Below are 25085 nucleotides of genomic sequence, written 5' to 3'. Positions count from 1 at the left end.
ATTAAATATCTCTTTCTTTAACGGTGATGGAAACCGGCGCGGCGTGCCTGAGAGTTCTCCATAATATCCTCAAAATGTGTGTGAAGTCTGCCAATCCGCAAGTGGCCAGCATGGTAGACATTGACCTAAGCCCTTCTCACTCTGGGAGCAGACCCGGCTCAGTAGTGGGCCGGTAATGGGTTGATCATGATGAAGGAAAACCAAAGTTATAGGTATTTTATATGTACAGTGATAAAATGTTGCAACAAGCGCTGTTGGCTATAAAGTCCGTACGTAATGCGAGTCTGCTGCGAAGTTGTGGAGTTAGCATGTAACAGGAAACGCACCGACAGCCGTGGGTGTCACATTGTATGCAGCGAGCGATGCAATATCAACATTATTCAATACTCCATTTGCATACCAAATAAGAGCTGTAGAGCCTACTGGTTAGGTGCTCTTTGCTAAGAGTTAACTTTTTTTTTCTTTTTTTTTAATAAAGAATATTAGCCATGTTAATTGACTAATATTCCTCTTCCCTCTCCAACTAAGCGTCAGGCTTGTGCTAGGAGTAGGTACGACAATAGTGCAACGGGCGGGGTTTGAACCGTCGACCTTTCGGTTTCAGTCCACTCCTTTACCGGTTGAGTTATTGTAATTTTTAATCAATGTTGTTAGATTTGTAACATAAATATAGTCATCATCATCATCATGATCAACCCATCGCCGGCTCACTACAGAGCACGGGTCTCGTCTCAGAGTGAGAAGGGTTTTGGCCATAGTCTACCACGGTGGCCAAGTGCGGGTTGGCAGACTTCACACATCTTTGAGAACAGTTATGGAGAACTCTCAGGCGATTTCCTCACGATGTTTTCCTTCACCGTTAGCAAGTGATATTCATGTTGTACCTAATTACGTAAAACTACGAGGATTCCAAAATCCAAACGCACCCAGGTGCATGACTAGGAATTATCGTTTTATTTCATGGTTTTTTTAATACTTATAACCTATACCCATCTTGCTATCTACATTGTCATTAAAATCGAGAAACAATTAAAATGGAAAAATAATTGAATATCCTAACGTAATTTTAAATTCTGGTTCCCTACAAATAAAGTCTATTTTAAAACAAAATACATGAATACGAAACATGTAAAAATCTACAATGAGAATAAAGTATAATAGCTTTTAAAGCACTTGACATAAAAAGTAAACTGCAACGTCGACTATCTCGCACAAGTACCGCGAGGCCGCATCGGTCCGAGGTTCGAACCCGATTGAGTTATTATGCCCATTTGTTACACTTGCCTCGCTGAGCAGGTTCGGTGCGATGTTGGGAATTCTCTACTTTTTACATCAATTAAATCATTAAGCGAGGAAATCGAATGTACTGTGCTTTTTGTTCCAGAATCTGTGAAAGTTTAATTCAATGTTTTATCTAACAATAAGTTATCATCCAAACATCTACAGTCCATGCTGATATAAATGCTTGCATCAGAGATAGCTTGGATCCCGAAAAATAACACAGTCTATCCTAGAAACTCAAAGAGTTCCCATGAAGTTTCAGAAACTTATATCCGTGTTCATCACCTAGTCAAATATTATTATAAAACAGGTTGTAATTAAAACAATTAAAAACACTTTTGTCCTACCAAAAATAAACAAAAAGTGTTTTTTTTCATGATAGGCCACATCATGAAAGTGGAAGTGATGATTTGGCCTAAGATGGGAAGGCACTCTTGATATACTTAAAGATACCCTGATTATAACTTGCAGGAAACACTGATCTCGGAAGAGTATTCCAGAGTTCCAAATCCAGACCCTAGGCATGCGTATAAGGAACGATGACGCAAAGCATTCCGTACGCGTACCTATGTGGAATGTTGACGAGATACATAGAGATGGAAACTTACGGCGTCTTGCGGTACGGACTACGGTGGTAGAAAGGTGAGAGGGGGGGACAAGATCGAACAGCTCCTGAGCACACTCTACCAAATATATCCTGTAAAAACACTGATAGACCGGCAACCTTACGGGGTTATCAAAACTCTGAATAGGTATAACAATTACAAACATTTTTCAAAAACTTCTTTTAGGGATGATGTAAGGATTCTAACAATATCCTTAGGTACATCCAAATCTGTAAGTACAGGCATTTAGAAGTTGTGGTGGAGAAAGTCAGAAGAAGTGTTGTGTTTTCAGAAACTGAACCCCTCCTTTCTTTGGATAGTCTACCTAATAATAAATCAAAATGGCGACGCATTAAGAAGTAAATTTTAAAAGCTAATTAAAGGACCGGATAATTTCACTAATCAAATGTGGCCTCCAGTCCAGCCACTTCGTAACTTAAATCTCGGCATGTCTCGTGTTGACGCACGACTCGTCGAGTATAATACTTACGCTATTAAAAGTAACACGAAGCGATCAAAACTTATCATTTAACTTTCAAGTTTTATCTTCGGAAGGCATTATCAGAAGAGCGCGAGCGTTTCCATCCAGCTCGTAGTCTGTACATATTTTGTTTTTAATTGCCTTTATCTTCACTCTTTAGAAGGTATACATTAAAAATACAAGTAGAGATAAGAGTGTTTTTGAGAGTGACTCAAGACGTTAATGTGGTCAAATATTTATTTAGAGCTTCTGCGTATTTATCAGGTTGGTACATCAATGTTATACTGCCATCCATTTCTATTAATGGTTAAGGTTTTTAACATTTGACTCCCACTCGATATTACAATAGCAAAAAAAATCAGAGACTTATTTGGATGTAACATCTACCATATTGATTTTGTTCATATAAAACAACAATGCGAGACCATAATGATTTGATTGGCACCCCATTAAAATCGGCTCAGTGTTTAGGCGCTACAGTGGAATATATACAGACATTTTTACATACATACATTCATAGACTGCTAATATCTTAACCCTTCCTTTTGAATTTGCCATAGTCGCCAGCTAAGTTTCATTGCAATAACAAAATTCAATAAAAAAATTGCAGCCAAAATAATCGAATAAAATATGCCGAAGAGATTCTATCAAAGACATATCGTAGTTACACAATAACTATGTAGCAAAAAATCCATTTTATTAAGGCCCTCAAAGCACAATAAAAGAAAAATAAGAGCCATAAAACACGAAGGCCTGCTGCCAAGGACGTTCTGCGCTATAAAACGAAAGAAATGGACGCCAGCCGGGACACAGACCGACTTTGAATATTTATATATACCTAAAGACTAAAGCGTCTCTACTTATAGGTAAAACTGGAGGTGAATTGAATTAGAATTAGGTGAATTTGAAAAGATCGCAGTCTAAAATGATGAAAATCTGAGGTCAAACTTGGACATCTTGCTTATAGGGAGACTATAATACCTATTATGATTCGCTAACTCAGTGTCTAACACCGACTGATAGCCACCGAGTTCATTTGATTAAAATTAAATGTCAAATGAGCTCGGTGACTATAATTTAATGCTAAACGCTGAGTGAGCGAATCAGTAGGCAGATCTTCAAATGAAAATCGCCTACACAAGATAGGTACCTATAATGTAAGTAAGCTGATTCCTAGTTCCAACTTCCATATTGTGTCCACATCTTTCTACTACCTATGATGTCGTCTACATTACACATAATGAGATAACATTATACCTCCTGTGTTAATTCCTAGTAAATGTCACCTATGCGTCTAGAATAATAAGAAGATCCTGGTTCAATGCCGGGAACAAGCTAGGATGAAAATGAGTCTACGTAGTACCTACTTACCTATACAGTCAAATAATATAGATGGTATTATGTAGAGTCCAATATCTCAAGCTTGTCTCAGATCACAGCTCCGTAATCCGTCAGCCTGAGCCTCTTCCAGATGGTCTGTTTGCCTGACGCACTGTCTAGCGTCTAGACTTGGGACGATAGACGCAGCTTTCTGCAATCTTATCCTTTTTGTCGTGTTTTTCTACTGTTTCTATTGTTTACGAATTCTTCAACAACAGTGAAAAGCGCGTTGGGCGATTTTGAGATAGATGAAACTTCAAGGCCTTGCTAATTTTATTAGTTTTAATTAAGGTTTAATTTTTAATACACGCATGGTATTGAATTACTTAGTTGTCTACTTCAGCGACAGCAGTGCCAGAAAGTTAGCCGTTAGAAAATGTTAATAATTTAGAAAGATAGAAAGAAAGTTAATAATTTTTGGTAAGTACTAATCTCTATATTATATAAAAATGAATCGCTAAATGTGTTGCTGATCGCAAATCTCGAGGACAGCTGAAATTCCTTGAAGTACGAGGATGGTTCTTACGGAGAGAAAAATTTAAAAAATTGTCTGAGAATTGACTGTTAGGCGGTACGAAGTTCGCCGGGGCAGCTAGTTACAAATTATTATGTAAATTAAAATTTAAAAAAAAACTACTGCAGTATTTATGTCACTTCTGTCAGCAGTCCTCATTGTATTGCCATTTTTTTTTAATAATTTAACATAATGTAGTTATCTTAATGAATATATCCCGAAGAAGCCAAGGATAAATAATATTATAGATTACTAGCTTATGCTCGCGACTTCGTCCGCGTGGACTACACAAATTTCAAACCCCTATTTTATCCCCTTAGGGGTTGAATTTTCAAAAATCCTTTCTTAGCGGATGCCTACATCATAATAGCTATCTGCATGCAAAATTTCAGCCCGATCCGTCCAGTAGTTTGAGCTGTACGTTGATAGATCAGTCAGTCAGTCAGTCAGTCATTCAGTCAGTCAGTCACCTTTTCCTTTTATATATATATAGATTATGTAGGTACATATTTGAATAGTATTTTGAAAGTAACCGATATGACTGAGCCCCGAAATGGAAGGCTTAAATGTCCATCTTGGAACTAAGCCAGTCCCCATAATCCCTCGCCGGCTAAGCCCCGCTGTCCCCCGTACTCGCAAGCCTGTTTACTTATCTGCTCTGGCCCCTGCAGCCCGGAGGCCGATACCCAATACCCTATGATAGGCGTACATTCTAGGATTTTTGCCGCCGAAGATAAATCTATAGCCAAAAGGCAAACTTAATTTTTTGCAAAGGGTGAAAAATTCAAATAAGGATATAGTTAGCTATGGGATTTAATTTGAACTTTGCTGATGCTTGCGATTTGGTCTGCTTAGATTTAAGTTTTTAAAATTTCGTTGGAAGTTCTCAAACCCCTTTCTTTAATATAGAATTCTTTCGTTCATATAGAGAAACTATGTAGGCAGTACATTATACCTATGCACAATTTTGGTTTACAGATCCACCGGGTCAGGCTCAGGGGAGTCAGGCTGTGGTTGTCTGTACATATAATATTTGAGTTTGTTGTGGGCTCTTCTCAGACCTGGGCGCGTTTGGAACCCGTAGCTTTAGTTTTAAGTTTGCGTAATAATTATCACCACTATATCTTACAAATCTAACACCATACCAGACAATCAATACGAGTAATTTATTACCTATTTTGAATAAATCATTTGACTTTTGACTTATTGACTTTATTATATTTATTTTATCCATACTAATAATACATTGAAGTTACTTCTTTTCTTGAACGTCAGTCTTCAAGTTTTGCATAACCCTGTTCGAGCCACTATGAACTAAGCAAAAACAAACAAAACCTTTTTTAAGTCTGTAGTCTGTAGGCAGCCTTATCGCCTATGCTCATTCCCTTTGATGGGTGCATTGTTTCCCTCCGCAGCGATCCGGCGTGCTCTGTGCAACTGTGCATCTGTGTGCATCTGTGCGTATCTGTGTGCATCTGTGCGATGGCTTGTGCGGCTAATCACGGTTATTGTTCGATCTCTGTCCAACCGTGCTTGTTTTTCTAAGAAGGCAAGTACCTACTTACGCGGCCGAAAGTAATGTACATCGGCCTTTAGAATGACATTTTGGCTTTGTAAAGCGTTGTCATTGTCACTCATACCTATAATATGACGTTTTGTCGGTCTCAACGACAGAGACACTGCTCTACAAATCTGCTATTTCCTTCTAAACTGTAGACTGTAGTACAGTAGCCAGCAGGAAATATTAATCGACCTTTAGAAATAGATTTCGGCTTCGTAGAGCGTTGTCTCTGTCACTCATACCTACCTAGAGTACGCGACAGGTCAAGATGGCATTATTACCTACCTATATCTATAGCTATCCACTCTGTCCATAATCAAAAGCTGCAGCTGTAAGCGCAATAAACACATTGTAAACAGTTATAAAGGCTAACTTTGGAAACAAAAGTGAATGTACGAAACAAAAGTAACAAAGGTCCACGCCAAGCGACAGGACGCATTGTGGAGGGGCCAGCGCTGGGCAAACAAAGGCTATATTAGTTTGTAATTAAAAGATCAGGTAGTGCTTTGTCGCGGCCCCCCGGGGACCGGCGGGGGTCCGCTAGGGGTGCCATACCAATATCGGAAGTTACCCTTATTATAAATGCGAAAGTGTGTTTGTTTGTTGGTTTGTTGGTTTGCCATTCAATCACGTCGCAACGGTGCAACGGATTGACGTGATTTTTTCATGGGTATAGATAAAGACCTGGAGAGTGACATAGGTTACTTTTTATCCCGGAAAATCGAAGAGTTCCCGCGGGATTTTGAAAAAAAAACCGACCAAGTGCGAGTCAGACTCGCGCACTGAGGGTTCCGTATTACAATCGTATTTTATCGACATTTTGCATGATAAATCACAAACTATTATACCTACCAAAAAATAAATAAAAATCAGTTTTAGAATATACAAGTGAAGCCCTTTCATATGATACCCCACTTGATATAGTTATCTTACTTGGAAAATTGAAAATACTAATTATTAGTTTATCACCATAATTTAATTTTTTTTGTGTGATGTGACCACAAATTCACAATTTTCAGATTTTTCTCCTAAAGCCATCTATAAGACCCACCTACCTGCCAAATTTCATGATTCTAGGTCAACGGGAAGTACCCTGTAGGTTTCTTGACAGACAGACAGACAGACAGACAACAAAGTGATCCTATAATGGTTCCGTTTTTCCTTTTGAGGTACGGAACCCTAAAAACCAATTCCACGCGGACAAAGTCGCGGGTATCAGCTAGTTATAGATGATGTTATTTATGACTAGCTGATGCTCGCGACTTCGCGTGGATTTAGGTTTTGAAAATCCCGTGGGATAAAAAGTAGCCTATGTCACTGTCCAGTTCTAAATCTATACCCATGCAAAAATCACGTCAATCCGTCGCACCATTGCAACGTGATTGAAGGACAAACCCACAAGACGTAAATTCAATAAAATATTTGCGAGTAGGTAGAAAATACCAACCCTACCTTCTTTTCTAAAGAAGAAAGCACACAATTTAGTTTAAAGTAAAAAAAATAAAAAATGTGTAGGAAGTTGTTAAACCTAAAGTTTCATTACCGTTGTTCAGTCCATAAGAAAGAGCTTAATAAGCACAGCGTAGGCTTGTTCTAAAGACAATAAACCATCGCGGAAGGCTTCAGAAGGCGGACTTCTGAGGCAGACTACATAAGTAGCTAACTTGCACAAAGTTTCAACGAGAAGAAACTTCAAACATTAATAACTTTCTCGTAGTTATACCTACCTATTTAAATGGAAGAAAGAACTAGGTATTAAGGCTTATAAAAACAGTTTTGCAGGTTACAAAGTCTCAAAGCGATCGTGCACTCGTCCGTGAAATCACGGATTCCGTAAAAATACGAATCGAATGAGTACCTACCTTCGTATTTGTATGACGGCCACTTCAGGGAAGAATCACGGATACGAACCGAGTACGGATGACTGATGACTTGATGAGTGTACAAACGCCCAAAGCCTTTTATTTTCAAAATGGGTAGGTATAGTACGCGACAGGTCGAGATGGCAATCGGGGTGGGGACGCCCCGCACACATGCACGGCGCCCGCACTGACCCAGTGCGGGATAGCGCGGGTGACGTGCGGGTTTGCGGTATTGCGGAGCGTCTCTATTACCACTGTCGTCATTTTGTTGAATTAGACAACATGACATAATGTTGATAATAATAAGTACTAAACTTGATAATTAGTTGATAGTTAGTTGTCTGCTGGGAGGCCTCGGCCGTGGCTAGTTACCACCCTACCGGCAAAGACGCCAAGCGCGTAGCGTAGCGTAGGACATGCGTGTCCGGGATCGCGCTCCCGACCTTCCGAACAGGAAGACGATGTCTTAACCACTAGGCTATCACGGCCAAAAAGCTCAATAAATGCAACCAAAGAAAGCTTCCAAGATGTTTATCCGAGACTCAAACCCACGACCCTTGATGTTCACGTATTCTAACCACTGGTTCACCAGGATAAAAAGTTTATCAAAGTAATGGTAAAAAGTGTAATTTCTTACATAGCGTGTTTAAAGTTTAAGCTGCATGTGGCAGGGAACTAGGCTCCCACGATAGGTACGCCGTCGGTCAGTCACAACACAATAACACGCGAAGCGAACAATCAATCACTGCACTTAACGTAAACCCCACTATGAGTTCACACAACACGTCCGCTCCCCACGCATGCCGACTGACAACTGATACTGAAAGACGAAAACTGGTCGTTGCCGAGAACTTGTTTCTACTAAACTTGTAAAAGTTGAAGGGAAGTGCCAACGAAAGATAAAAATGAACTGCATCACTTATTGTAAATCTTTCGTTCAAACGGCTCACCGACTCAATCGACTACTGAGAACATGTGTGTTCTCGTCGTGTTCAGGTCAAGATATTTCACGAGTTTGAATTTTATTCTATTTAAAACTAGCCGATGCCCGCCACTTCACGCGTGTAGATTTAGGTTTCTAAAAATCCCGTAGGAACTCTTTGATGTTCTGGGATGAAAAGTAGTGTCTTTTTGATGCAAGCTATCTCTGAACCAATTCTGCCTTTAACTTCTCCGATGGGATTTAGATTTTTTTAATCCCGTGGGAACTATTTGATTTTCTGGGATAAAAAGTAGTCTTTCTCCGGGATGCAAGTTAGATTTTACCAAATTTGGTCAAAATTGGTTAAATAGTTGCGCCGTAAAATGCTAATAGATTTAGAGTCCCAAAAGGCGATAATGGCGATTTCACACCAGAAAGCGTAGCGTTTGAAGATGTCAAAACATCAATTGAATCGCAATGGAGGCGCTAAATTCAGTCGCCGCAAGACCGAGGCGTGTCGAAGTCCCTACAAAAGACCTATCTCCGGCTGTGGACGTCTATCGGTTGACGATGATAATGATGATGATGCTTATGTGCAAAAATAATATGTAAAAATAAATGAATATGTTTCTTCCAGTGAGCCGTTTGGCGCGTCACTAGTGAACTTGCAAAGCCTTCACGGTAAGTGGCGCGAGTACAATGGAATGGGAAACGCGAGCGCCGCGCTGCGCCCGCGCACCTGTGTTGTAAAATCGCTTTTTATTTTCGCGACTCGAGTCGCATGCGGCGACTTGCGAGCCGAGGACGAGCGGTTGATGACCCGCCTCCCCCGCCGCCCCGCCTCCTGCAGCCTACTTAATGAGAAACGAATTTACATTCAATACAATTTTAATTCCACACCGTTGATATTTGATACAAAAAGCTGAGATCGAAGATGCCGGCAAAATCGTTTGTGTGGATTTAGGTTTTTCAAACATTCCATAGGAACTCTTTGATTTTCCGGGGTAAAAAGTAGCTTTTGTCCATAAATAGGAAAAATTGAATTAGGAAAAGGATTGGCACGCTAGCCCAGTGCTGATTGGCACGCTAGCCTAGTGCTGATTGGCACGCTAGCCCAGTGCTGATTGGCACGCTAGCCCAGTGCTGATTGGCAGACTTCATATATTACCTTTAAGAACATGAAGAACTCTCAGGCATGCAGATTGCAGATTTCCTTAAAATATTTTCCTTCATCGTTAAAGCAATTGTTTAAAACGCATATTACTTCGAAAAGTTGCGTGCCTGGGATCGATTAGCGGCTAAGACGTCTGCCGAATAAAAGGCAGACGTCTTAGTCGCTAATCTATCACGGGCCACGGCTCAATGTACCTATCTAAAATTGCTTACAGTTTAATTATAGGCCAAGCAATATGTATTTAATATAGATCTTGGTTTTTAGTGTATCAACGTTAAAAAACTATAATTGTTCAACTTTTCCAGTTGTGATGGAGGTAGTTCATCAAGATCGTTTCATCATTCATTTGGCTTCAGTGACGTTTCAATGCTCTACCGAGAGTTATGGCGGCAAGGGCTTGCGCGAAGCCAACTTGCAACTGTGCTGAGCACGATGTTTTACTCAAAAGACTACTGGTAATGACAGTGCAATCGCCTGCTGCACAGGTACAAGGTCAAGTCTTTTAAGTGAAACGAACTGAATGCGGCAAAGGAATTCGCGCCCGCCCCTTCTCCCCCTCCGCGGCAAGGTCGCGTGCTGGAATGTGCGACCGCCTCAGGCATTTCTAGTCGAATCATTGTGGAATTAACAACTTTATCGATTATCATCTGTCATTATTTTATGCTATTACTACCAACGAGTAGGTATCTACAAAAAAAATCGCAAAGTAAAATTACCACATTTGTCAGCCGCCACAATATTGAATTTTTCAAAAAAAATGCGAAAGTGTGTTTGTTTGTTGGTTTGTCTTTCAATGACGTCGCAACGGAGCAACGGATCTACGTAATTTTTGCATGGGTGTACTTTAAGACACGGACAGTGACACAGGCTACTTTTTATCCCGAAAAATCAAAGAGTACCCAAGGGATTTTTAAAAACCTAAAACCACGCGTACAAAGTCGCGGGCATCAGCTACCACATAGTTACAAACAATTAGAATCAGATCTTTTAGAAGTTATTGGTTTAGTTTTCTACTAAATAAAACTTATTATAGTGTTAATGATTTTTTTAATGACAAATTTTAAATAATGCATGCATAGAAATAGACATTTGAATTATTAAAAACATTTAAATGATGAGTGATGACATAACAATATTAATGAAATTAGATAATTTATGAAGATAATTTAGAAATAATTTTGCACGCCATGCTTGGCAGGATATGTAACTGATTACCTAACTTTTAAGACCCCATGTAAATAATTTACATGTACCTATCATATCTGAGCAAAATAAATAAATGATTATGATTATGATTATGATTATTAAAATGCAGAAATAGATTTCGTGACTGACTTTGAACCAAAACAATTATTAAATATCGTAGCGAACGAAGTGAAGTAGATGGAATAATAGATGGTACCACAACAAGAAGTAGTCGCACATATAAGCCGCTTACCTCACGGGAACGATGTCGACATGGTAATTAGCTATGATAATCCCCTCGGCGGCGGACGCGGCTTATATCGCGTGACAGAACATGCAGGTACAGCTAGTCTAACTTGAACGACTATATTTAAAATTCTTTCCCGAAACTACTTACTTGTAACTAGCTAAGTAGTACCGTCAAGTGATTGGGATTAAGATATATACTTACTTTAGAAAAATTATGTACGTAAGTCAAAGTTATTTATTCAAAATCGGTGGGTAACTTTGTACACTCTTCGATTATCAATTATTGTTAAAGTAAGATAATTGATATAATGCTGATAATTATTAATTATTGCTATTGTTCCAAACGCGCCCTGGTCTGAGCAGAAGCCCACAACAAACTCAGCCGGATGTCCTTTTCATTTCCAGAAACCATGCACCTACAATAGAAGCTTGGTTCACTATAAAATCTAATTCCATTTAAAGTTCGGAAGGCAGTTTTCGAAATAAAATTTGGTAAGTCAGTATCTCTAGCGAAATCAATGTGAAATAGGCATCGGGAAGAATTTAAAAGTTGACGAAACTAACGAAAACTCCAAATTTTCGAGATATACAAAACGGGGTTTGTCCTGGGTACGCACCTCTAGCTTTTCTGAGCAGTGAGCACACACAACAAAATTGATTGCAAGTCAAAATTAAACAGGTTAGCTTCGCTGTAACAGCTTGAACAGCTCGTATAGTATCATATCGCTCTCGATACGACCGTATCCTAAGCTCTAAATTCTAAGTACCACTAGTCACAAGTTTGCACGTAGATAATAATCGCAAGTGCAATGCTAACTGATGGGGGTTGGTGCAAGGTGGAAGACGTAAGAGTTATTGCTTACTAGGTGATGCCCGCGACTTCGCCCGTGTGAGTTATGATTTTTAAAATTCCCGTGGGAACTCTTTTATTTTCCGGGATAAAGTATGTCCTAGCCTATGTCCTTCCCCGGGATGCAAGCTACCTCTGTACCAAATTTCGTCAAAATCGGTTAAACGGATAGGCCGTGAAAAGCTAGCAGACAGACAGACAGACAGACGGACAGACAGACAGACAGACACACTTTCGCATTTATAATATTAGTATGGATTAACTAATTAGTTGATATAGAGTTTCAAACTTGTGTAATCCACGCGGACGAAGTCTTTATTTTATTTGGGACAGTAAGCAATTACATATTAACAGTTAAAATACCGACTTAAATCTCGCAAAATTGGCAAATATGTAATCTACTACACTATTCACAGCGTAACATTACAACTAGGGCGACACAGTATGAACGAACTACTCTAATATAAACAAACGACTAAACAATACAAAAACTTAAAACAACTAATAATGGAAGTCGCGAGCATAAACTAGTCAGTCCATACTCCATATACAGGACCAAACTACGAGGCCAATCCAATTGGGTGTATTTTTTATCATCAAGGTAAAAATCGTCAAAAGCTTGTAACTTGTTGCAAATTCACAGATGCTGGAGCCGATGCAATATCGGCCGCAGTCCAATAAGCCGGCGCCGGCGCCCATCAGCTTGAGATGTAGATTACTAACTTTCTACTGCTATGTATTTATTGATGGCTAGTTTCTCTCCCTCGTGGATTGCCTGCTATTCTAAAAGGCATGTTTATTGAAACTTGTGTCGAATATGGGTTTGAAATTGGTTTCAGACCACTTAAGGATACCAACTTTCACAGTTTCTGGCTGTAAATTAGGAACAAGGGATCTTAGCTAAAATGGCCACCGCTAGAGATAGAAGCTTACCTGTGCGGGTGTGTCAGTCTCGAAGGCGTGGCAGTAGCAGAGCTGCGCGGCGGGCTCGGCACGCGGCTCGCGCGCCACGAACGCGAACAGCGCGCGCGCAGCCTCACACGTTGCGTACGAGATCCGCCGCAGCGCGTGCGACATACGCACACTCTGTACATGCAGACAGACACACTCTTTATTTCCTAATAACACTGTAAAACAAAAAAAAAATGAAGCGGGTATCTCGCGGTGAAAGAAATTTTAAAAATGTAATTCTTCCAACGTGGATTTGAAAATGGACATTATTTTAGCGTTTAAACTACCGTGAGTGATTTCCATTATAAATACTATCTGTCCCGGCTTACTCACGTGTGTAGTCGACGTTAGCCCGACTAGTTTCGAACCCATCCGGGGTCCTTTTTCAAGGGAGTCCGTCCGCGCACGCGCCGCGGTTTTGACCGTCAAAACCGCGGCGCGTGCACACGTGAGTAAGCCGGGACAGATAGTATTTATAATGGACATTATATTGATTAAATTAAGCACCTCGAAAAATTCCGGATCGGATGTGCATTTTTTCGAAAAAAGTACCTACCGCTGTTTTCTTGTAAATAGAGTCTAAAAAAGATACAAATTGTACGATTTTAAAAATTACATTTATGTGAAAACTAGCTTATGCTCGCGACTTCGTCCGCGTGGACTACACAAATTTCAAACCCCTATTTCACCCCCTTAGGGATTGAATTTCCAAAAATCCTTTCTTAGCGGATGCCTACGTCATAATAGCCCTCTATCTGCATGCCCAATTTCAGCCCGATCCGTCCAGTAGTTTGAGCTGTACGTTGATAGATCAGTCAGTCAGTCGGTCAGTCAGTCACCTTTTCCTTTTATATATTTAGATAATGGTATGTCATTAGGTACATAACTTCGTTCGCTCTTGTCATTAGGTACCTACATAACTTCGTTCGCTCTTGTCATTAGGTACATAACTTCGTTCGCTCTTGTCATTAGGTACATAACTTCGTTCGCTCTTGTCATTAGGTACATAACTTCGTTCGCTCTTGTCATTAGGTACATAACTTCGTTCGCTCTTAGTGAAATTATTTTTTTCCAAAACAATATTGTGATGTTATACACAAAAAACTTATTTTTTCCTCAATTTGGAACCGTTGAATGAAAGTTTTCAATTGACCAAAATTGTACATTTTTGACAACCTTTTTGCCCATCGGTGGTCGAACACCCGGCCACCAGCATCAACTACCTTACCATAATATAACAGGATATAAAATTATATGGTATCCGTGCTCTATCAGGAAGCAAATAAAAGTATACCTAGGTATATAATATTAAAAAAAATGATTATGATATGATAACGAAGGAACTTATGCACCGACGCAATAGGTAGGTAACGTAAGAGATATAACAGCAATGTACCTATGTATTTACCTGGTCGTCGGGGTCGCATACCTTGACCCCCGTGAGCGCCACCACCACCAGCACCGGCACCGCGTGCGCGCTCTCCTGCGGACAAACAGACACACATACAGTCCAATGACCAAACCAAAACAAAAACAGAGGACAAAAGTAAGGAGTAAGCCACACGATGCGTTGCGTTGACGATGCGGCGCCTGAGCGGTGCCGCTGCGCCATTCTACATAGAAATCGCTGTACCATGCCACACGATGCGTTACAACGTCGTGCGGCGCCGCACCGCAGGTACAACGGACTTGGGGCCAGAGAGACGAGGTGGGGAAGGGTGGTGCGTTGTAATGCCATACTTTTTGCCGTAGCAGGCAACGCAATGCCCGTGTTCAGGGACCCACAGCGGTGCGGCGCTGCAACGCACCGGAAACGCATCATCCTGACATTTTGGCTATATAACGTGCGGTTTCTTACGTCTCCCTGAACAGGGTACAGAATGGAGGATAGTCTTGTTGCTCACAACTTAAACTCAGTTTTATATGTTTTGACATTTATGGTTAAATTTGATATACCTACCTACGTTCTACGGTCTATTGCATATCGAATCTTTGAAAAGAGCAACCGCCAAGTTTCTTGCTACTTCTTCTCGGTAGGAAAGGCATTGGTAGGTTGATGCATTTAACGATACAAAATTACTTGTACAAGTGTAATGGAATAGAAATTATTTTTATTCATTCATTCATTATTTATTAGAACAAAATACGGAAAAGACCCAAATTACGCGGCACCTCACAAATCAATAGTTCAATGTCATGAATCAATTTAAATTTAAAATAATATTTGCTATGACCAGAAAAGTACGATGAAAGGAAGATAAGAAAACTCAACAAATAAATTGTCCTAAGCTTAATTAATACCTACTGTTACTCCGAGCGTAAATTTATTTGCTTATGGGCGAAAAGGAACAAACAATTTAAAGGTTTTTCATTGAAGTTTTCTAGGCTGAAATGGGTATTTATTTTAATTAAGTAAGGGACAATATTTTATTTGCTAAGCGTTAAGAGAGCGCGGGGTATACTCATGGATGTATTCGGAGGTTTATTCTAGAACGTGTCTACAGAATCGCTTCGACTAACCAATCTACGTTTGTATGGAGAGAGCGTTGAAGACGACTACTAGGAACAAAACTTGTACTGTTATCGCCATCTCAATGACCATTTCTACAAGTTTTAGCAACTAGCGTTAAGTTGAAATTGACTTGCTGCTAGTGATGGTTCACATACTTATTCTTTTTTTGCTAGCTTACGTTGAAAAGTCAAGAGAAAATGGAAATTAAAAATATGACCATTCGTAATAATTGAGAAGCTGGCGAACAAAAACGATGCAATTCTATAACGAACTCTTAAAAACCTAAATCCACGTGGACGAAGTGGCGGGCATCATCTACTTAGTTTTTTTTTAACCGGCCAAGTGCGAGTCAGGCTCGCGCAAGGAGGGTTCCGTACTACAGTCGTATTTTTTCGACATTTTGCACGATAATTCAAAAACTATGATGCATAAAAATAAATAAAAATCTGTTTTAGAATGTACAGGTGAAGACCTTTCATATGATACCCCACTTGATATAGTTATCTTACTTCAAAAATTTAAAATGCTAATAATTTTTTTTGTGTGATGTAACCACAAATTCACGGTTTTCAGATTTTCCCCCTAATGTCTGCTATAAGACCTACCTACCTGCTAAATTTCATGATTCTAGGTCAACGGGAAGAACCCTTTAGGTTTCTTGACAGACAAGCAACAAAGTAAGGGTTTCGTTTCTCCTTTTGAGGTACGGAACCCTAAAAAAATAAAAGTACACAACTGAGAAGCAATGAGTGACTAAATTGTTATTATTCCCACATACGAGTAGGTACATGTTCTTCGGCTGGAAAAGTCATTAAACGATTTTTCTTAATACGCGCTGATCTGATACTCGCAATAAATCCCATAGTTAACTGCCGTCCGGCGTCCGCGTCTGCTACAGCCGATGAGCTGTACACATGCACATTATCTCTTCACTAATATTAGTTATACCCATTTTATAAATGCGAAAGTGTGTTTGTTTGTTCTTCAATCACATCGCAACGGAGAACGAATCGACGTGATTTTTTGCCTAGGTAGGTACATTAATTTATCTCGGAAAATCAAAGAGTTCCCATGGGATTTTAAAATATAGATCCACGCGGACAAAGTCGCGGACATCATCTAGTACTTAATATATTATACTATGTAGGTGTATATTATATATTTATCCTATTTGTCTTTTGATATTTCGTTTGTTATTCGCGAATCCTCAAAATCGCCCTAACGCCTTGCAATAGGCATGATTAAAGCCCGTGATTAAATCCGCCTTGAGCCATTCGATGAAAATTTACTCTCACAAAGGCTCGCTATAAAGGCTTTAGGCTTTTGTTTGTATTTACAGACTATACAGTTCTACAGTGGTGCTTTTTAGCTTTCTAAATCTCGGTCTATATTTTTTTTTGTTTAGTCAGGGTTCTAGTTAAAGCCGTCACGTAACATGAAAGTTAATGAATCTAAAAATTAAAAAGTAAAGATAGTTACTTAGCTACTTAGCAATAAGTTGCGTTTCGGTAGTTTCCTATCTATGTGCAAACTGTCATCACCAATAATAATATAAGCAGGCAATCGATACTATTATAAAATACGTATTATAAGTGCCAAAGTGTGTCTGTCTGTCTGCTAGCTTTTCACGGCCCAACAGTTCAACCGATTTTGATGAAATTTGGCACAGAGTTAGCCTACATCCGCGACAGAACATGAAGGAAGGGCTACTTTTCATCCCATAAAATTAGAGTCCCCACGGGATTTTATAAATCTAAATCCTCAAGGATGAAGTCGCGGGCATCATCTAGTCTAGTCTATATGGTGTCTTGTGCCCCCCCCCCCCCTAACATTACAACATTACGAGGTTTAGTCGAGGCATAGGCGTTTTAAGCAATTAATGAATACGTAATCACGTCTTGTATAAACAGTACTTAAAGGAAAACATCGTGCGGAAACGTGCATGCCTGAGAATTCTCCATAATATTATATTCTAAAAAGTGTGCGAGTCTACCAATTCACACTTGACGTGCGTGGTGGTCGCTAGTCTACACCTACACCCTTCTTTATTCTGAGAGGACGGCTGTGCTCAGTAGTAGGCCAGCAACGGTTTGAGATGATGATGATGAACTACGAGTTTAAGCTAGCCTACTTTCTAAAATCGGAACGTCAGACACACACAAAATATACTTTAATTTCCGGAGGCAGAGAGGCAATTTTAAAACGGCATTATTCAAATTGGTCGTGTAGTGAGGTCTCCAGCTTCCGGCGAGGAGTTACGGTTGGAGGATCGGCACTGGCCAGTTTGCATGCTAATGGCCGTCGTGTGGCGCAACATCGCCGCTTCGCTGACAATTGACTACGACAGCCTTGAGCTTGAGGTGCGATCTGTCAGGCATATTACTTCGTAAGGACAGGGCCACTGAACAAGCAAAATGCCACCAACTCATTGGTCCTAAAATGTTTATTTAGCACCAATGCAACCTCAGTGACGTTGGGATTTCAAACGGGTCGTTGATTAGTATCTAAGAGGTGGCGCTGGTTTATTTGGTTCAAATTCAAAACCGTGAAAAATTTTGTTCGCTTGGGCATATCTTGTCATTTATATCGATGCTGTCAGGTCTAAGTATGTCTGTATAGTACGCGACAGGTTGAGATAGCAATCGGGGAAAGAACGCCCCGCACACTCGCACAGTCCCCGCACCGAGCCGGTGCAGACTCCCCCCGTCTCATACCCCGATTTCCATTTAATCGCGGACCATAACATTTAGGTATACGGTTGTACTTAGCCCTGCTCGTCGATCACGCAGTGGTGAATGCTGTGGTGTTTAAGTAAAGGCTTAGTGCATAGTAATTCAATGGTTGTCCCACCGGTCAGTGCGGATAATACCCCTTCCAAGTTAGACCCCTTATTAAGCATCCACTGCATCATCACTTACGACCAGGTGAGAAAGCTGTCAAGGGCTAACTTGTACCTAATGGAATAAAAAATAAATTGGGGAACACCCAATTTTTTTTTTGATGTAACATCCGTCGGATCAATTTTATTCGTATAAAATGTAGTCTATGTCACCCGTGGCCCTACCGCGGTTGTTTGACAGCTACAATGTCACGATCGCAATCATCTCTGATTGGTTAATGCTCGCTCACTATTGGCCACAATGCATTGTTACAACAAGAATCGCACAAATTCATCCAATCAGAACAATTGAGATTGTAATAATGATTGATGCCGGTTTTAGACAATCGCCCTACAGGACTATACTATAATAACGAATCGATTGACACCTCATTCATTCAAATTGGTCCAGTAGTTTCGCCGCTACAGTAAAACACACGAAATAGTTACAAACATACATACATATATACATAAATACATACATAGACTGCTAAAATCTTAACCCTTCCTTTTGGCTTTGCCGTAGTCGGGTAAAAATAACAAAAAAAAAATTTCGCCTTTCATCAGTACCGTGTAATAATTGGATGATACTTATCCCACTAATTATTCTCCAAATATTATTTACGGGCAGACAACGATGAGCCTAAACGACATTCAGTCTATTCCAGTACATTGAACAATCCATAACATAGGACTCGTAATTAGTGACTGCAGTCAGGTAAAGTCTGAAACAATAACGCTTTGCTACGCTTAAAGCTCTTATACACGTGCCGACTAGTCAGCTGCCGGCATTTATTATCCCAACTAACATTCTTATCTTTTACGATTACCTTTTTTTCGTGGGGGAAATATGGATACTTACCACCGCGACTGCACGCACTCTTAACAAAGCCTATCCTAACCTTAGCACCATTATCATAAAAAAACCGGCCAAGTGAGTCAGGCTCGCGCACCGAGAGTTCCGTCCTACAGTCGTATTTTTTCGACATTTTGCACGATAAATCAAAAACTATGATGTATAAAAATAAATGAAAATCTGTTTTAAAACGATATAGTTATATCTTACTTTGAAAATTGAAAACACTAATTATTAGTTCATGACCACAATTTAATTTTTGTGTGATGTAACCACAAATTCACGGTTTTTTAGATTTTGCCCTCATGTTTGCTACAAGACCTACCTACCTACCTGCCAAATTTCATGATTCTAGGTCAACGGGAAGTACCCTGTAGGTTTCTTGACAGACAGACAGACAACAATATGATGATATATATAATATGATAATATAATGTTCCTATAAGGGTTCCGTTTTTCCTTTTGAGGTACGGAACCCTAACAATTAATCATTTCAGACTTAATCGGAACGACTTGGCCAGTTCCAACTCACATAATATATACGCGGTAGTAAGTTGGAGCAGTAAGTAATAAGTTGGCACGTCTGCACAGGGTATATTTTTATTGCAGTCGGTATCCGAAGGGCTACACGGACAGCTATCGCGCGGCTGACAGATCTGGCTTAATTAAAATGTCTAATGAGAGTGCCCTGCCCCCCCCCCCCCTCCCTCTCCTCTTGTCCACTTTGCTTGATTGTGCGGTGCCTGTTGTTTTTGCTCGCGATTAGCGCTCGTGATTAAAGTTAACTTGGCAATAAGTTTGCTTCTTTTTTCATCCCGGTAATTTTTTTTTGATGAAGCTTTTACTTTGTCAGCTATATCTGTCTGTCTTTTGCTGTGCTAAATGAGAACCAAACTACGCTTCTATGGAGCGAGTAACGAAGAGCGGAGAGCGGAGAGCGGAGCGGTTGTCGAAAAATATATTATTACAAAAATTTACAATTGAATTTTAAGAGGCATATAATTTAAATCAAAGACATTATACGCTTTTAGTATTTCAAAAACAAATTATACAAACGACTTTTACGCTTAACGATGAGAAAATAGAGATGTGGAAAATGAACAATGCAAGGGTTCGACCACACTAGCGACAAAGTATCGCTCTATCATAACGGAAGTGTTTCTATACTCTTTGCCGATTTTGTGTGGATATTTATAGATAACTAGCTTATGCTCCGTGGTCCCCGTGGACTATACAAATTTCAAACGCCTATTTCACCCCTTTAGGGGTTGTATTTTCAAAAATCCTTTCTTAACGGATGCCTACGTCATAATTAGCTATCTGCATGCCAAATTTTAGACTGATCCGTCCAGTAGTTTGAACTGCGCGTTGATACATCAGTCAGTCAGTCAATCCTTTCATATATTTAGATTTAGAATATAATATGTCACCCAGTTCCACCTGCAGGCCTATTCCGCAAAAGCTGCATCAATCATTATTACAAAATCAATAGTTGTGATTAGCTGAGTTTATGGTATCTCGCTGCAACAATACAATGTAGTCGATAATAAATTAAAGTGTTTTAGCCAATCAGATAATCGCGATCGTCGCAAACGACGTCAGTAGGCCTCCTGGCTACTTATGCAAAATAACTTGGTTGTCAAAATACATTATTATCCCCAAAATCGGTAAACGAAACAATGGCTCGACGTGTTTTTTTTAAAGAGTGACATAGGCTACTTTTAACCCGGAAGTCGCGGGCATCAGTTAGTTATGATATAAGTCAGACGACCGGCCACAAATATAGCAATAAAAATATAATGTGCTGATTTGATAAAATAAATTATAAATTTATAACGTACTGTTATAAATTTATAATTAATATCTATTTACGTAATCTGTAACAAATTGTAATCCTGTTTGGCCTTATTTTCAGTCTGTTATTATGTAAAATTATATTGTATATATCGCTGTTGATTGCAAAAAACGAATAAAATAAAATAAAATAAAATAACATCACAAATAAATTCAATTATCCATACAAAGTGGCTAATTGATGCAAACTCTAGTAACGAGGGCGTAATCTAAAACTCACAGTGAGGGTCTCTGTCCTGTCGTCACGACAAAGTCAAGACAGTGTTACAACAAAAGTCGTTAACGTGCTTTGTACCGAACGATGATCGTGGAACAATAATTGAATATGCAATGGAGGCTTGAATCTGGATTCTAGGCCAGTGTCCATTGTACGCTGCAATGGAGTCGTGCATTTCCGCCTGCCACTGGCTTCAGCCAGCTTCAGCCGGATAGCTTCATTACAGCTATCATGCAAACAGCTGGTTTTCCGCGCCTCTTTTATAAACTTACCATAGATATTCTGTGTTACTTTATCTTTAAAATATAAATCTTTTTGCATTAGCCATACTCTACTATAATAATATTCAGCCATAGCCTAGCCCTAGTGGTATTTGGCGCGTCCGAGAGTTCGTACGAAAATGGAACCTTTATAAATAAATAAATAAATAAAAAAGTGTGTTATTATTTCGGCTCATGATCCGGTATTGGACAACTATAGTCAAATCAGTAACTTTTTATCAAACGTCAAAACGCGCGCTTAGTATGCAAGCTTCTATTAAATACTGGTATGTGACGTCACAATCATTTGACCCCGTGTTGAAATCTAATGGTAACACCGCCGAAGGGAGTTGATTCCACAGTTTATAATTAGATATTATAAAAAAAATGGTAGCTAAAAAAAAAAGACATTTTATATTCTTAATTTTTGAAGCTCATGCAAAGTTTGAGGGCTGCTGAAAATTTAATACGTCTCTTGAGAGGAATCTGCCAACAGTCTGCAACTGTAATAAAGGCTAAAAGGCGTCTGGAGTAAACACTTTAGTCAACACTTTTGGGCTTCTATTAGCCAAAAATTTACCTTAACTGTGTCTAGCGCTGAAAGTGTTAAGGGTCAATTCAATGTCAGGCTACAGAGCAGTGAGTTAATGAAATAGGTACTTACTAAGTACCTATAGTCCGTGACAGCCCGCACCGGGTTAGTGTGGGAGCTGTGCGGGTGTGCGGGTGTGCGGGTGTGCGGGTGTGCGGGTGTGCGGGTTGTGCGGGTGTGCGGGGCGTTCCCTCCTCGATTGTCATCGCGTACTATACATAGCACTCGCATTGATTGCTCAAGCAATTTTGTCAACTGTTCGAGCAATCTCTATCAACTACTAGAACAGTCGTTTTTGAGTTATATCTACGAAAATTTGGTGGTTGGCTTTCGGGCAGAAATAAAGAAGTAGGTATCTATGTGTTTCAGGATTTCTGGAAATTCAATCCACTTCACTGATTTTCGAAAATTCCACTCGAGTAAATCCGGGGCAGATCAGCCTATAATAATAATAATATACCTACCCGCAGAACATAATCTAGCTGCGGTAAATAAAATTGAGAAAAGCCCAGTATGCATGTATTCGGCAGTAGAATAAATCCACGTTTCGGAAGCTGAGGTAGAGTGGAGTGCACTCTGGCTCGCTTCACCGGAGTGTTCTCCGCCGCCGCCGGGACGCGGCGTGCCTGCCACGCTCACGACCGGAGGCGAAGAGCAGGGTTGCACTAAGCCTTAAGTTGGAGCGAGTGAAGAATATTTCTTTATTAAGTTGAATACTTCTTAATATGCATGTGGAAGGAAAAAAGAGGAGAGGAAGACCAAAGAAAAGGCTTGCAAGGTGGATACCGATAATGCGTGGACGGATAACAGATATGAGTGGAAGTATAAGACATGCTGTGCCGACCCCTAGGAGCGTGGGATAAGGTCAGGAAAAAGAAGAAGAAGAAGAAGAAGAAGGGAAACTCTTAAGGCACATTGAGCAATTTTGGAATCATAAAAACTTCAAGGCTACAACGACATGCCAATCGCTAAACATGTGATATTTAACCGTCGAAAATTTAGGGGTCGGGATCAGACTCCTAACCTCTCGAATAGGAGGCGAACATTAACTGCTATCAAAAAATCAAAAGTCAATTTTTTTTCAAAATAGGTGATAATATTATACTTTTTGATGGTAGGTTGTTGGATTGTAAGATGATACTTATAGCGATAATTTTACGCGAACTTAAAACTAAGCTACGAGGGTTCCAACGCGCTCAGTTCTGAGAAGAGCCTACAACAAGGGTGGGGTTGTGTAACGCATTTCTCAGCGATAAAAAAAAGGCTATGACGGCTGGTGGTAGTTCATAGCTTGAACGCGATCGCTAGCTGCAGTGACTTGGGGCGGCACAGCTCCGGGCGCGGGGCCATTAGTGCGCGCTCGGGGCGGGCGGCGAGGGCGGCGAGGGCGGGGGGTGAAGGCACTATTTAGTTCAAGTGCGTATTGCTAATGTTGCCGGGAGTCAGTACGTGCAGCGCTCAAGTTATATGGGCACGGTACTGGCACTTGTACGACAAACTTATTGTAACCAACAATACAATAGCCTATCATTTTAGCTATTGGAAATACTTGAGTAACTACAAAGTACAACTTTCCGTACACAAACGGCCGTTTCTGTTACACAGAAAAAAGCCGTGATAGCCCAGAGGTTAGACGTCCGCTTCCTACTCGAGAGGTCGGGCTTCGATCCCGGGCACGCAACTTCTAACTTATCGAAGTTATATCACTCGCTTTATTGGTGAAGGAAAACATTGTGAGAGGAAACCGCATGTCTGCGAGTTCTCCCTATTGTACCCAAATGGTGTGTGAAGTCTGCCAATCCGCACAAACAAAATGTTTTGATAACGTAAGCACTTGGGTTACTAATTACGCACTCTCTAATACCTCGGTTCTATATTTTAATTCCGACGAAACAAAACATTATATCAGCGAGACACCCTCGAGATTTTCCACATTCATCTTAATTAAGAAGCTAGCGCAGGACCCTCGAAAGTCGAAATCCTAGGGTTTTCACCGGATGTACTGCTCTACATACATTAAGATTTTAATTACAAAGGGATTTATTTCGCTCCGTGGAAATGGGATTATACCTACGTTACGTAATTATAATGTAAATTATATTAGGTATACTAACCGAGTTAAAGAGAATGTTGGGTATGTTTGCCCAATCATTTAAGCCAAGTTGTCAATTTTTAGACAAGACAAAGAAGACCTTTATTCCCCATTTGATTCCCAGTGCTGGAATTTCCAAAAGCTTTTTTATTGTGTCTGCGTTAAAATAAAATTTAAATGTCAAAATTTCAAGGTTTTTCCGATCTAACCTACGATAGCACAGCGTAGATAGATTACTCAGTCCAGTAATCAATCAGAATAAGTATTTTTATATAATGTACCTACAGATTATATCATATTTTGTTTTCACGTGTGAGTTTCAATCCTTTTGAGTAGGTACATAAAACAGCTTTTAATAAGTTAAAAAGTTATTTTTCCTTTCAAGATAATTAACCAATATTAATTATGTTATCAAGTAGGCTGAAATAAACTTCAATCCGCATGCTCTTAGCTGTGAATAGCCGTGATCGCCATAATGGCTAGGACGTCCGCCTCCTATTCGGGAGAGGTCGGGGGTTCGATCCCGGGCAACGCACCTTTAACTTTTCGGAAGTGAAATATCACTCAATTTCGATTTATCATCGTGAGGAAACCTGCATGCCGAGAGTTCTCCATATTGTTATCAAGGGGTGTGAACTCTGCCAATCCGCACCTGGCCCAGCGTGATTGGAATATGCCCTAACTCCTACTCATATTGAGGAGAGACCCGTGCTCTGTAGTGAGCCCGCTAGGGGTATATCATGACGATGATGATGAAATGCTCTTTGTTTTTTGCTTGCGTAAGTTTAATGGTGAAATTGATCTCTGAT

The 25085-nt window shown here is 40.0% G+C and overlaps 1 protein-coding gene across 7 annotated transcripts in view; it reads right to left on the bottom strand.

Moving 5' to 3' along the window:
* LOC117987153 (EGFR adapter protein-like) overlaps positions 1 to 25085 on the bottom strand; it is a 107624-nt gene that overhangs the window by 35275 nt on the left and 47264 nt on the right. For 6 of the 7 annotated variants that reach the window (XR_011237382.1, XM_034974114.2, XM_069502212.1 and 3 more), the window contains 2 exons: positions 14424 to 14498; positions 12998 to 13150 (listed from right to left, as the gene is read on the bottom strand). Coding sequence is in view for 6 of the 7 variants with exons in the window: in XM_034974114.2 (XP_034830005.1) it covers positions 12998 to 13150; positions 14424 to 14498 (228 nt within the window). In the remaining variant the exon portion in view is untranslated. Of the gene's footprint in view, positions 1 to 12997; positions 13151 to 14411; positions 14499 to 25085 lie in introns of those variants that run through there. The other variant, XM_069502214.1, reaches the window with a different exon arrangement.

This window comes from Maniola hyperantus, chromosome 12, assembly GCF_902806685.2.
Source record: "Maniola hyperantus chromosome 12, iAphHyp1.2, whole genome shotgun sequence".
NCBI classification, from domain to species: domain Eukaryota; kingdom Metazoa; phylum Arthropoda; class Insecta; order Lepidoptera; family Nymphalidae; genus Maniola; species Maniola hyperantus.
This window is presented reverse-complemented; position numbering and strand designations above follow the sequence as displayed.